The sequence below is a fragment of the Convolutriloba macropyga genome, chromosome 3, assembly GCF_964194025.1.
Source record: "Convolutriloba macropyga chromosome 3, txConMacr16.3, whole genome shotgun sequence".
Lineage (NCBI taxonomy): Eukaryota > Metazoa > Xenacoelomorpha > Acoela > Convolutidae > Convolutriloba > Convolutriloba macropyga.
The window spans coordinates 5,805,001-5,820,174 of NC_134470.1; the positions used below are offsets into that span (position 1 = coordinate 5,805,001).

At 37.4% G+C, this 15,174-nt stretch overlaps 1 protein-coding gene across 3 annotated transcripts in view; it reads left to right on the forward strand.

Moving 5' to 3' along the window:
• The window catches only part of LOC142336802 (uncharacterized), a 78,580-nt gene that overhangs the window by 52,551 nt on the left and 10,855 nt on the right, over window positions 1-15,174 (forward strand). For all 3 annotated transcript variants that reach the window (XM_075385728.1, XM_075385729.1, XM_075385727.1), the window contains exons 6-7: window positions 1,892-2,041; window positions 5,247-5,410. In XM_075385728.1, coding sequence (XP_075241843.1) covers window positions 1,892-2,041; window positions 5,247-5,410 — 314 coding nt within the window. The remainder of the gene's footprint in view (window positions 1-1,891; window positions 2,042-5,246; window positions 5,411-15,174) is intronic.

Below are 15,174 nucleotides of genomic sequence, written 5' to 3' on the forward strand. Positions count from 1 at the left end.
ATTAAAACAATGCGCGTGACTTCGACTGAGCTGGTTTTATTTAAAATATTTGAATATTATTTAAAATATTACGTTTTATTACCTGCCGCCCCACCTTCCTGGGTGCAATTTGTAACCTCCCGGAGCATGAGCAACATTAATAAAATGGTTGTTCCAACCCTCAAATTTATTCAGGGAAAAAGAATTTAGTAGTCAACTTTGGTCGATCGACATCGTTGTCACTTAAAACATCCAATGGCTACATTAAAAAATCCATTGCATCATTGAAGGCACAAAGTTATCTCCGGGAATTTCCTTTACCTTAATTTTAAGTTAGCAGCTCTTCTTCTTTGAAAAAGTTAAATTTTAAAATAGTCCGAAATGTTAGCGAATTTTTCAATTAATGATTACGTATTCGGAAAAATTTTATTTACGGCTAATATTTTGTCCAAATGAGAAAATATGACTAATGATAATTGAGCACATGATATAAGGGGACGCTTTAAATTTAAACTAAATTGAAACAAAAGTGCAACCGAATTTTATTCATGACTCAGAAAACTTAGCGTTAATGTTAAATTTTTTGTTACGCTTCAAAATTAATCAATTTTTGTTTTCAAGGACGTTTTTTAATCCAATGAAATAATCATAAAAATAAGACATTGAACTTGCTGTAATTCTTTTTTGATGGCTAGTCCTGATCGTCAAAGAAAATAGACAGAGTGCTCGCTAATTTTTGGTATCTGATAAATCAAAGCAGATATAGTTTCGGCATAGCTTTTTGATTTTCTATGAGGCCCATACATCTTGAGTATTGAAAAATTTACCAAAATTTTTTCGACATTTCTCTCTTTGGCTAAACTTAAAGATTTTTTTAAGTTTACCGAGTTGTTTTGCATCTTACGGGTAGGAAAATTGTGCACGAACGCACATTGGCGATCCTCTTTCTTTGCTATCTAATAACAGATTATCTGAAGGAGATGTATTACGGAAGGGGGAGCAACTTTATCATTATTATCGATTGCACATATGTTGTACATCATTTTCATGGCTGCTGATTTTCTGTAAGAGTTGCAAATTCTACCGGAATAGCTTTAAACGCAGCTACCTTGCAAGTTAAAATGAACATTGGCGAAAAACAAGGAGGCTCCGTTAATGCGCCTTTGCACATAATGTTTGACCCTCATCATCCAAATTTTTGACATTTGACAAAATTGTCTATCAAATTAGGAAAAGATTTACACAATGTCCGAACACAATTACTGTTCGAGTAAGAAAATCCTTTTACTTTGAAACCAAAAATTGAACTTACTAATGCCACATAGGGCCCAAAGAGATTACGAAAGAAGACAAACAACAGAATCAATTAATAAAAAAAATTAATTACAAACACTTGATGACTATTTAGTTAAAAACACTTAATAACAGTCAAAATAACATGATTTCAAGCATAAACTGAACAAGTTAATTTGTTCTTGGCTGAGAATATATCAGACTTGTCCCTAATGAGAATAACAGCAAAAAAGGCAATGTTGAAAAATTTGGTTATACATTTGAAAACATTATTTACGTCTTTAGAACCATTAGCTATCAACTGGAAGCTTTGAATAGGTTCATTTACTCCTCCAAAAGAAGCCCCTGAGAACTGTTATTTTCCATTGAATTGGTCATATGACTACAAAACGAACGAAAAAACAGGAAAAAATCAAAACTTCAATTAATCTTAGCGAGAGCGGTCGAAGCCGTTAAAATCATAAGGTATTCATTATAGAGATCAACTATTTTCCATTGGGCTTAGTGTGATAATGTGCCAAGACGACAAAAAACAAAGCACGAGCAATCAATTTGCTCACGGGAGCGAAGGGCAGGGTGGGAGAGAAAACTTTCGGACAATTTTTTTTTAATTCTGTAGATTTCGAAGCTGATTCATTTGACAGAGGACAGCTACAGCAAAGAGCAAGTGCTAAATATGGAGAAAGCTCTGTTGAGGTTCTTCAATTATCAGTTGGACATGGCTACTCCTTACTCGTACAGACTTCTATACTGTAATCACGACATAACTGTTAGTATCTCAATTTAACCAGATTCTGTTCTTTAAATAGTGTTATGTTTTCAAATAGTGCCCTTAATACAGCCCCAATTAGCGGGGATTAGGGTGTAATCCGTTTTCCACTCCTATTTATTGAGGAAAAGAGTGTAATAGTGTAACTTTATGAAATTTTATGAAATTACACTGTTTTTTTTTACTCTTTTCTCCACTCTTTCTACACTTTAATGGATCCAAATTCAATATCCAAACATTTATCAGTCATTGATGAACTCCTTTTGAATACAAAATTTTGTTTATTAGGGCATAATCATTAGTCGATAAAAGATAATTTCCAAAATGATACCGCCCGATGCACTGGTTTCAGAGCAAATTGGACTTTGCTCTGAGCTTGCAAAAACGATTGCAAGCTTAGCGAAGCAAGGCTGACACAAAGTATACTAATATCAGTTTAGTTTTGAATATATCAGTTATCTTCACTCATGTTGCAATGTTTTTTTTATGAGAAACAAGCCTCTCATTAACTGTTGTAGCCTTTAGAATCAAATTTGCTCAACTGTCTGTTAACTTTATCCGAATAAAAGATATTAGATTTCGCTCGGGTGGCAATATTTTATCACTGTTAGTGACCCAACATTTATACCAGTTGTTTTGTACCAATTAACAGGCTGATTGCTTTCTGGTGATTTCAAAGCTCTCAATAAGGATGCAAGCCAGCCCGGGTTTGAACTGATAATCTGCTTTGTTCTCTCGTCAAATGTCTCCTGAGAGTAAAACATAAAAGGTGATCAGGAGGACAAACAAAACAACGACCAGAAAATGGTAGTTAATTGGCAGGAGATCATTAATTGGCAGGAGAAACACCCCTGAGAACTCGAAAAAGAACCTAGATAACCACCCGAGCCGACACTTCTTACTAATCATACTAAGATCATATATGATACCATACAAATCATAGACTATATCTTAGTATGATCTTAATGAGATTTCCATGTTTTCATATATGACTTTGTATGATTTTTAAGAAGTCATAAATTATTGTTGTAATAAAACAAAGAAACCATAAACAATGCCGTGTTAAACGTCGAATAAGCACATATGATTTTTCTATGAGTAATAAGAAATCATTAATGGTCTTAAAATTAAATTCAAGAATCATATATGATCTTTGTATTAAAACCAAGAAACAATAAGCAATGACGTTCGCTGGAACGTTAGCATGAAAAACTGTTAGGAGTCGAAAAGAACTGAATTCTTTTTATTATGAATTCCTTTCACAAAATCAATTGCGGGACCTCCACAGTGTTTCTGTCTAGAAAAAGGCTAGAAAATTAACTTGGTTTGTCATGATAACCAGCATGGAAATATCTCAGATGGATCTCACGTGCCTTTTGAAGTGTATTGCTGACTTTTTTCAAGAACAAAAGGGGGTGCCTCGATTTTATGGCAGTTGATGAAATACTAAAAACTAAGTGCTTAAAAATTATTTAAAGGCTCTTGATCTATTTGTATCATTCTAAAAACTTCACTCAGTAGTTGGAGAAAAAAGTGGAGCAGAAACTTTTATTTAATCAACACCTGTTGCGATAATAGCAGTTAAATAAACTGCCAGTGTAATAAATTTTAGTGCCCGATCGACACTGGAAAAACACCTCAGCATTAGACTACGAGTTTATCACACTCTTTTATCGCCACTGTTACTAAATAAAGAATGGCGATAAAAGAATGGTGATAAACTCGTACTCTAATGATCGAAACAATTTGATAAACTTGTAGTCTAAAAAAACTTGTGTGGCGTGTGTGTTGTGTGTGTGTGCGGGGTGTGTGGTGCGTGTCGTGTGTGCGGTGTGTGTGTGTGTGTGTGTGTTTGTGTGTGCACGGTGTGTGTGGTGTGTGTGTCGTGTGTGTGCGGTGTGTGTGTCTGGTTGTGTGCTTGTTTGTGTGTGCGCAAGTATGTGTGTGTGAGTGCGTGTGTTTGTGTTTGTGTGTGAGCGTGTGTGTATGCTTGGGTGCGTGTGTACGTGTAAGCTTTGATAAACTTGTAGTCTAAAAATACTTGTGTGGCGTGCGTGTTGTGTGTGGTGTGTGCGTGTGTGCGGTGTGTTTGGTGTGTGTGTGTGTGTGTGTGTGTGTGTGTGCGTGCGGTGTGAGTGTGTGTGGTGTGTGTGTGTGTGTGTGGTGTGTTTGTGGTGTGTTTGTGTGCGTGTGCTTGCGTGTGTGTGTCTGGTTGTGTGCTTGTGTGCGTGTGCGCAAGTATTTGTGTGTGTGTGTGTGTGTGTGTGTGTGTGTGTGTGTGTGTGTGTGTGTGTGTGTGTGTGTGTGTGAGTGTGTTTGTTTGTGTGTGTGTGTGCGCGTGGGTGCGTGTGTACGTGTGTGCTTTGATAAACTTTTAGTCTAAAAAAACTTGTGTGGCGTGTGTGTTGTGTGTTGTGTGTGCATGTGTGTGTGTGTGTGTGCGCGTGTGCGTGTGCGTGTGTGCGTGCCTGTGCGTGCGTGTGTGTGTGGGTGTAAGTGTGTGTGTGTGTGTGTGCGTGTGCGTGGATGCGTGTGTACGTGTGTGCGTGCCTGTGCGTGCGTGTGTGTGTGTAAGTGTGTGTGTGTGTGCGTGTGTATGTAAGTGTTTGTTTGTGTACCTGTGTGTGTGTAAGTGTGTGTATGTGTGTGTCTCTGTGTGTAAGTGTGTGTGTGTGAATGTGTGTGTGTTTGTGTGTATGTGTGCGTGTTTGTGTGTGTGTGTGTGTTTGATTGTGTTTGTGTGTGTGTGTGTAAGTGTGTTGTGTGTGTGCGTGTGTGTGTGTGTGTGTGCGTGTGAGCGTGTGTTTGCGCGCGCGTGGGTGCGTGTGCGCTTCCATTTGCGTGTGTGTTTGTGTGTGTGTGTCTCTGTGTGTGAGGGTGCAAAAGTTAAATGCTCAGTAAGCTGGGGGATTATATCCTACATACATACCATCTGACGGATTACGTAGTTATGCCGACGTATCAGAGTGCCGAAACTGCACTCTTATATTTTTCTTTTTGCTTTAATGACGCATGATTTTTTTCATTTGAGAAATGTTAAATAATGAAAATCTTAGTCTATGGTCGATTGTGATTGGTTATTTTTTTGCTCACACATCAGTGAAGCTGCATTTGAAAAAACTTTTGGCACACTTAGAAGTCAGTACTCTTTACGTGCGCATGTCGCCCTTTTTTTATTTGAGTACAGTGATATATTTTGTTTCAGAGAGTGCTCTTGATTGACTATTTGTTGGAGTTGGTAATGAAGGAGTTCTTCTACACACAGTATCGCCCACTCCAATTGGTTGAGAGCTGTATCTGGGCAGCACTTATTGTCCAATCAGATCCTGCCGTCAATAAACCTTGTGTCAGCCAATCACATCCTCTTGGGTAAATAATTTCAAACCGAATAATAATAAACAATAATTCCTAGTGGTTTCTGCGTACCAGCAGCGACCTGTCACTTAACCATAGCTTCTGATCGAGCACATTTTGAGCAGTCGTGACGCATAAAACTGCACCAAGCCGATTATAAGGCACCCCAGTGAGCGAAACTTTCATCGTATTAAATCTCGATAGTTTTTAAAGTTATCTCATAGGCTCTTACGAGATTAACCTCTGCTTAGATAAGGCTCTGTTTTACATCTTATCGGCTCTTACAGAAGATACGTCACCGAGATCAATGTAACAAGGCCTGTCATAAGAGCTTGTAATAAGAGCTTGTCAAGGCCTGACGATAAAATTTCTAAGATATATGCCAAAATAAATGTGGCCAAAGAAAAAAGGAGACCCAATTGATTTTGAAGTTAGTTAACTAACAAGGAGGTTCGCACATGATGTGCCGACCCCGCTTATCCACAATCTTGACTTAATTGGCTAACAAATGATGAAGAGATAGAAAACTTTCAAAAACATACATATCGTCCAATAAACCACTAATGGGATGAAATAATGCAACGATAGAGGGCCGATGAAACTTGCTGTTAATGCGACTACTAGAAAAGAGGATAATAAAGATCAAAAATAACAAACATTAACTATGACCCAACTCGATGTCTATATTAAAAAGTATCATAACAAAAAAAAAACACGAATCCGATAAAACAGAAACGAAATAAATTAACCTATTCTTCATTAGAAAAGATATGGGACCTGTCCTCAATGCTACTGGGTAACAGGTCGACAAAAAAGATCAAAACGGTGCAAAATACAAAACCGTTTCTATTTTAGAAAACCAAGTAATTACAAAAGTGATCAATATCATTATATATTAGCCGAAATCACAAAAATGTTGATTTTTATCTCCATAGGAAGGAGTTGCGACCTGTAAATATACAGTGTGCGTCATACGAGTACAAAAAGGAAATAAACCGGCAAAATGAAAAGGTCTATTGAATTTTGCGCGAAATGGCAGTGAAGCCGCTAAAACCGGAAAATTGCTCTCTAAGAGCATTAAAAATGTTCAATTGGTCAATTTTTTAAGGCCAATGGGAGCTACCATTAATGTTACAATTTAAAAGGATAACAAAAACTGTTCAAAATGTACAAACATATATTAATATCAAATATTTTATGAAATCTCGTAGTAACAGTAAAAAAGCCGAAAAACCAAAGGTTGAAATCACAAAACCGGTATAAAGATTGATTTATAGCTCACTTGAAACGGGTTGTGATCTGTCTTTAGAGACCATGCTACAAATTGACCAAAAAACGATTTTAAAAAACTGGTGGTTGTTATTAATGGGACTATGTCGTCAGACTACAAAATAACAACAAATACATGCAGAGGCCAAAACTTGACAAACAATTTTTCGACACCAGTGTTCAAGGCACTATAATTATACAATGTTGTCTGCAAGAACTGTAAATCATCATTTCTATGCCATCTGAACATCCACGTGTCTTCTTTGTAAAAGGACTATGTAGAAATGACAACAAAAAACTCGAAAAATATGAAATTTGCTTGTCGGAGCCATCAGTCTAAACATATTGAAATTAAATGCTCGAAGCCATCATTCAAAACATAACCAACAGAGAAAGTATTGTTTGAATCGGCAAAAATGGTTGACACATCTTCTAAGGGAGATTGAAGTACATGATGACAAAATGAGAGTAAAATTTAGGCATTTGAGAAGTTCATTTGAAAGCCAATTGCGCAAAATTTCACGGCCAATGGGACTACCCATTTAAGTTATAATTTAAAAAGAGAAAAAGAGAACACAAAGCCTTTCAAATCTACAAATAAATAAAAATTGCAAATATTTTGTGAAATCTTTTAGCAACATTAGTAACAAAGCCGATGAATCATTGGTTCAAACCACAACCTTTAAAGTGTGAATTGTAGCTCTTTGGAAACGGGTTTTTACCTGTTTCTACAGAGACTATGTTTGACCTGTTTTTACAGAGACTAAGCTACAACTCAACAAACTATTTTAAGAAATTCAAAGCTCAAAAATCCAAATCTTTTAAAAAACTGATTTTCGAAAGTCAGAACAGACATAGGTTTTCAAAAAACGAGGTAGAATAAATTCCAACGTCTCAGGAAACGAAATGGACTGTTATTGATGAGACTAAGTAATGAGACTACAAAACAACAAATAAAGGAAGAAGCTGAACTTCGCAAAGTTTTACGACACCAGTGTTCAAGGCATTATAACTATAAGATGTTACTTGCAGAATTGTAGATCATCACTTGCGTCTCACTTGAACATCAATGGGTCCTCCTTTTAAAAGGAATACGTAGAAATGGCAACAAAATGTAACCCAAAAATTCAACAGTTATAGAAATATCGAAAAAATTTTAAACTAAAAGCTGGAAGGCATCAGTAAAAACATTTGGCCAACCGAGAAAATGGTGTTTGAATCAATAAAAGTTGTTAAGACGACTTTTTAGGGAGATTGAAGTACATGATGAACAAAATGAGATTAAAGATTAGGCATTTGAAATATCCTTTTAGAAAAAAGTCAATTTGAAAGTCATTAAACAATTATCTATAAATTGAAGCCTTTAAATAGGTGCAGTTAAACGTCCTGAGGAAACAATTGAGACCTATCGTGATCGGTGTATGTCGTACAACAGCAAAACGAAAGGCAGACATAGGTTAAAATTAAAAAAAATCCACTAAGTTTTTCGAGTGAGCTGTGTAAAGCACAAACCATTCAACAAAAACCATTAACATATTCAGTTAAGCCTTTTTTAACGATATCCATTGTCACAACTATAATTTCCTTCAATGGGATCTGTCGTTAATGTGAGAACTTGACAAGGCAACAAAAATAATCTATAAAATGTGCAATCGTAGTTTCAAAACCAAAAAAACTACTAGTTAACTATAAAACCGTTAGTCATTAATTTATGATTCATAGGAGATGGCTTGCCACTTTTTTGTATGAAGACTACCCCAGACTTTGCCAGAAATAAAATAAAATAGTGGCAAAGTTTATAAGACACCGACAATCTCTAAAAGAAACATTCAAAGCCATAATAGACATTAGGTAACAACTGAAACTTTTATCTAGATTCCCCTATACCTCCTAAATGAACCAATTGGATCTTTGATGAGTGACACTAAATCGTTGGACTGCAAAAAGTATAACAGTTGAAAGCAAAACTTAAGAAGTCTTAAAATATTTACGAAAACAAATGGGCAGAGCTATAAAAAACATGAGCCTATCTCTTGAAACCATAATATTTGGTCACATAAAAGTGCATATTTGATCGTATTTTTGACAAAAGGGGCTATATTCCGAAAAAATTACCAGAAATTCACCCCGCAAAAATTTATAAAATCATTAGTTGTGATATCCCTGACTGTAGTTTGATCCACAAATCCACTTAGAAATTGTAGAGTGGGATTCAAGGTGCGAATCCAAGCTGTTACCAATTAGTGGGATTACCACTTTTAGTTTTGCCTAGCAATTGAGCTACGAATGCAGCTGTATTTTATCTGACGTGGAATTCCTCCTCGAATCCAATGGGATTCTTCTTATTGGAAAACAGAGTAGATTAAGAGCAACTGAATTAAGTGATGAAATTGAGGAGAATGAAAATGATGATTAATGGGTGATGTGAACAAACTGAAAAGAAGACTTATTAGTCGGCGGCAAACTTAACGTATGTGAATTATGACCTTTAGTCAGACAAGGGCAACTGAAAGGGAAACTAAACTTAGACAACTAAACATGAACTTAATATGGTACAACCGTACCACATATCCTTGGCTCTAATTAAATTTGCCTAGCAATTGAGGTACGAAGGTAGCTGTATTTTATCTGAGGTAGAAGTCGTCCTCGAATCCAATGGGATTCTTCTCAATATAAAACAGAGTAGATTAAGAGCAACTGAATTAAGTGATGAAATTTAGGAGAATGAAAATGATAATATGAGGGTGATGTGAACAAACTAAAAAGATGACTTATTAGTCGGCGGCAAACTTAACGTATGTGAATTATGACTTTTAGTCAGACAAGGGCAACCGAAAGGGAACCTAAACTTAGACAACTAAACATGAACTTAATATGGTACAACCGTACCACATACCCTTGGCTCTAATTAAATTTTAAACTGCAACATTGTAAAATTTAGGATAGTAATAACATATGTACTGGTTAGTATAACTAGTAAAGTAATGACAGCAGCAACAATCAACATACAATTATAGTGGAAAGGAGGGACGAATACTGGCTAGATTTAATAACATGGAAGTCCCTGACAATTATTGTTAATCGTAAGTACAAAGCATAAAATATTACACAATACTGGTGCTTATCCCAAACGGATTAAATGAATGTGATTTACTGCGACGAAACCAATTGAAGTTTAACAATTTAAAACTAAACACGTTAACAAATAAATGGCGAATTTTAACAGAAAATCAGTACAATTGTACTACCAATTCAGATTTACATTAAATAACTGCTAATGAAATAAATTAAAAGTGAAACATTGAGGGAATAAGTTATCAACATTAGTTTACTTAGTTTTAAATTTGATTTTCTGCGTCGAATACGCTCATACTAATCTCCCTTGCATAGTCGTCGTATTCGTAACTCTCCGGAGACCAAGTTCCGACAGGGGGAGGTGCAGGAGGACTCACTACTGGAAGCTCAAATTCTGTTTCAGTTGCAGGAGGCTGTGACGCCTCTTCTTGGAGAATCGTTTCAATAACTGGATTTGCCGTCTTTTGTCTTTTGGAAGCAGGGGCAGAGTCATCGCTTATGGAACAAACAGAATTCTCGAAACCAAAATAGTCCGGGGCTCGTCGATTCCTTTTTGTTTTCGATGTGGACGGCGAAGCGGTTGACGAGGTGACCGATAACGCAGCAATGGAGGAGGCATTGGACGTATTTAAATTAGCGGACGACTTGCCCGAGCGAGTACTTCCCGGTTGTGGTTTCTTCGGTTTACGGGAAGACATGGCCTTCGAAAAGTTGCTGTTAGCGGATGAGACTCCTGAGGCCGCATCAGTTTGGGTAGATCGATGACGAATTTTGATCTCCCCACGATATTTCCTTTGAAGGTCCTTTGTGTGGTGGGCTATTTTTTCTTCCGTGGTTTTCTCATAGGGAAGAGGACGTCTTTGAGCGTATTGGCATAATTCTGTATTGCGTTCGGCGCGAGTGCCGAATTTCGCAATATCGCTGTTCCTCACACTTACCTCTGGAACTCCAGGTGGTCCTGTCAGAAGTGCGAACAACCGTACTGCCCGGGGCCAATATCTCCCATAGACCACGAAGATCTCTTTTGGACCTCTTAGACACCTTGCGTACAAGTTTAATTTCCAGTGACTTTTCCGACCGTGGAATGGGGTTGTTTAATTTTGGATGCATAATGAATCTGGACACCGATTTGTTCGTGTCACCATTGTAACGACGTCCACTTGTGCCTTTTGCATCGCCTCTTCGATTAGGATGTCACTGCGGTCACCGGTCATCCATCCATTTGCATCGAGGTAGTCCTCCACGGGAACTCTATCTGCGTCTAAATAGTGGTGGAGAATGTTTTCATATGATAGATTGGACGACTTTGGTATGGTGCTAATATTACTTAGAGGTGTATTTGACTTTCTTCCAAAATGTGCTTGGAAAGGTGTTACATTTGTTGTCGTTTGTTTGCATATACGCAATTGATATACTACTGCTTTTATTGCTTCTTTAATTGTGAATGTTTTGTTTCTACTATCTAAATTCATGCAGCCTAATCGTCTTTTAATAGTTTGTATCAAACGCTCTACTAATCCAATAGCTCTATGGTCATTAGCAGGAGCGGTGATTATGTTAAAATTATGTTGTTTACAGAAATTCTTAACTTTATATCCTATTAAACAACGAGCTTGGTCTAATCTAATATTTCGGGGAACACCGTGTATTTGAATGTATTCATCTAAAAGTTTTATTACATTAGGTCCGTTAGCTTTATCAAGGACTTCTACAGTAGGGTATTTTGAAAAACGGTCAATACATGCATGAAAATGGATATCTTGATTTTTTTGTGTTAGGGCCGCCAAAATCAATTTGTATTTCTTCATTGGGTTCGGAACAATTTAGTAAAGGCTTCCATTTTGACGCTGAAACAACGGGTTTGAGGTTCTTACCAATATCAGTACAAGGCTTGCACTGAGCTGCCTCGCTTAGAATTTCTCGATGCATATATGGCCAAAATGCATATTGTCCCAGGGTTATCATACCCCAGCTGCCAGGGTGCGCGAGGTGAGGACTCTCGAGTACGGCGTCTTGGATGGAGTGTGGAATTGCCTCACGTTTGTCCACACATACACAACCAGACCGTACGTGCAAGTCCCTCCAGTATGAGAACAAATATGGGTTCACCTCTTTACACCATTGTGAGTCGTTTTGCAAGATGCAATCTCGCACCTCTTTGAGGACCGCGTCCTTACTGGTGAGGACGGCCAGGAATCCCTTAGTAAACCACTGCGTTAAGTTGTTTTCGAATACTTCCTCCTTCGATAGTTCCAAGTTAGGAGAATTTTGGCCGCCATTTGAAGAGTGGGTAGAGTTCACGGTGGTGTTGGGGGTTGACCGGAATGTGACCCTGCTGTGGGTAGGGGGGTTTGTGGGTTTGACCTGGGGCTTGTCATATTGGATTGGAAGATTGAATTAATTTGAAATGAATTTGCTTGAGCTTTAAATTTTGGCTGGATTCGAGGTGAGTGTGTTTTTGAATTGGAATTAGGCTGGATTTGAGCTGCGTTTGCAGAGTTCTCGAGAAGCAACTGAGTGGTATTACGATTAATGGCAGAAAGCAAATTGGAATAGTTTGTTGAGTGAGGATGTGAGGCACGTGTGGAATGTGTGTGATTGACGCTGCAGAAGTGCTGTGATTGACAGTTTAGCTGTGTGGTATTTACATAAATTGCTGCAATAGCGTCACGAATGCGGGTAATTATTGCTACCGCAAATTCCTCATCATATTTGTTTGTAACTATTGCTTTTTGATTTGGTTGGCGGGAAACATAATCTACCAGCCCCATTTTTGCACCTGCTATAAGTTCAATATTAAAATCAAAAGGTAAAAGACGATCTATCCAACGTGTTAAACGACTATTATAAGATTTGTTAGACCGGTGTTCCTTCATAATTGAAAGAAGTGCTCGATGATCTGTGATGATTGTGAATGATTTGCCCAATAAATGGTTTTTAAAATTTTCAACGGACCACACAACTCCTAATAATTCTAATTCGTTAACACTGTAACGTTCCTCGTTTGAGTTGAGGAAACGAGACGCGAATGCAACCGTATGCCAACCTGTAGGTGAGCATTGCTCTAATGCTGCTCCTAATCCCGCTCTAGATGCGTCGCATTTGATCCGCGTTTCCAAGTGCGGATTATAATGTGTATTTTCCGTTGCATTTGCGAATTTATTTTTAATTGATTGAAAGTGGGTTTCATGTTCATCATTCCAAACAGATTTTATGTTCTTTCTAAGTAATGGCCGAAATGGGGGGCACAATTGTGATAGGTTAGGGATGAATTTTCCTATATAGTGAACAGAGCCTAAGAATGATCGTATTTGTTTTAAGTTGTTTCGTGCTGGTAGTGATAAGATGGCCGCTGTTTTTGATTCAAGTGTCAAGTGGTGCTTTTCCTGACTGAGAAAATTATGTCCTAACCATTCATTTTCGGTTTTAGATAAGTGACATTTAGGTAGATTTATTTGTAAATTATCTTCATCTAATTTCTTTAAACATTTATGGACTAACTTTAAGTGTTCTTCTTTAGAACCTCGACTAACTACGATTATATCGTCCAAAAAGCAATAAGTATTTTGAAGTCCGACTAATGTATAATCCATTACTTTTTGGAATGCCGCTGGCATATCAGTTAGTCCGTAGAAAGCGGTAATAAAACGGTAGGTACCAGTTCGCTCACCACTAATAATGTTAAAGTTGCAATGCCGAGCCGTTTCCGGGTCTAGGTTAGGTTGACTGTATGCGTACTTCAAATCCAAAGTCGAAAAATATGGTGTCTCTGGTGAAGCGGTTGTATTTAAAATTTGTTGAATCGTGTCAATTAATTTATCAATATTGGCATTTGGTATTAATTTTTATGAGTAGATTTATTCAAATTTTTTGAGTCTAAAGCCAGTTTAACTGTTTTATCTCTCTTTACTGCGATAAACATTGCAGAAATGAAATTTTTATTTGAACAGCTGTTTAATTTTATGATATTTTTTTCGTCAAGCAGTTTTTTAAGTTCTGAATTAACTAGTGGCTGTAAATTATTTGGGACTCGTCGTCCTTTTTGATGTGAAGGTGTAAACTGTTTGTGAAATATGGATTTAACTGAATGTGTCAAAGATTTACCGAGTCTTGTGATGAGACCTGGAAAATCAAATGCAATCTATTTTTTGATTAAACTTTGATTTTGGTCAATATTTGCGACTTGTTTCAATTGTGTGAGAGAAAAGCCTAGCTTTGAGAAGAGATCTTGTCCAATGATGGGTCTATGACCATATTCCACTACTGTTACATCAACGCCCGTGTTTATCCAACCATTACATTTGATTGATGTATAAATCACACCAGAAATCTTGATTATATCTTTAGAGAAAGTTTTCAAGTCATGTATTTCTGGTGACTGTACCCATTAGCTTTCTTTGGACGCTGACACCACCGCGTTTTGCGAGGCTTTTGTTAATAATTGTGCACACGCTTCCCGAATCCACTATTGCTTTTGTCGTCGTGTTCCCGATACAAATGTTCAAATTCACCGGTTCCACCTCGCGAGTGTCGCTTTTAATTGAAATCGTCGCCACACAGTTATCATTATAGTCGTCATAATCCGAATCATAGTTCGTCGTATATGCTTTGTTGTTTGAGTAGTCTGTCTATATTGTTGACTTGTTCGACAGCTGTTGTAGAGGTACCCACTGTCCGCCTCAGAAACGGAATCATTACGTTATTTACTCTGGGTTTTGGTTGATAAACTTTTGCAAAGTGGTTAACAATACCACAATTTTTACAATTCTTTCCACGGGCTGGGCAATTTTTTCTATGCGAAGCTGACCATCCATAGCCACAGTTTGGACAAATTGTAGGCTTGACGAATTGGTTAGACGAAGGGCGTGATCTATTCCATGGTCCTTGTACGTTATTCACTGTCGCATTGGTAATTCCATTTGTTGACGTCTGAGCTGCAGTCAAAGATTTTTTCAATTGATTTTGTATTTCCATTTCAATGTTCATGGAAACTTCTAGTGCCTTCTTCGCTGTTCTTGTCTCCTTTAGCAATTCTCTTTGAATTTCGCCATCTTGCATGTTTGCTATGAAGATATCACGAATGAATGATTCCTCGTGGCTTCCTAAATCGCAATTCAAGGATAGTTCCCGAAGACAACCGTAGATCTTTTCCACAGGTTCTCCCTTCAGTTGTTTCCTGGTGAGAAAGGTGTACCGATCGAAAGTGATGTTTCGTTGTTTAGTAAACACCCTATCTAGACTATCCCAAAGATCCTTTGTTGTTACCCGATCAATCTGGATATTCGGTTCTTGAGAACCAAATATTCGTCTACCCTCCATCCGCAGGCTGAGATACGTTAGGAAGACTGCTTTTTTATCACAATACTTCCAGGGTTTTTCACCGCACAATATACCTATGAGTTCTATTTTCTGACAACGATTTAGCCACGAGTTCT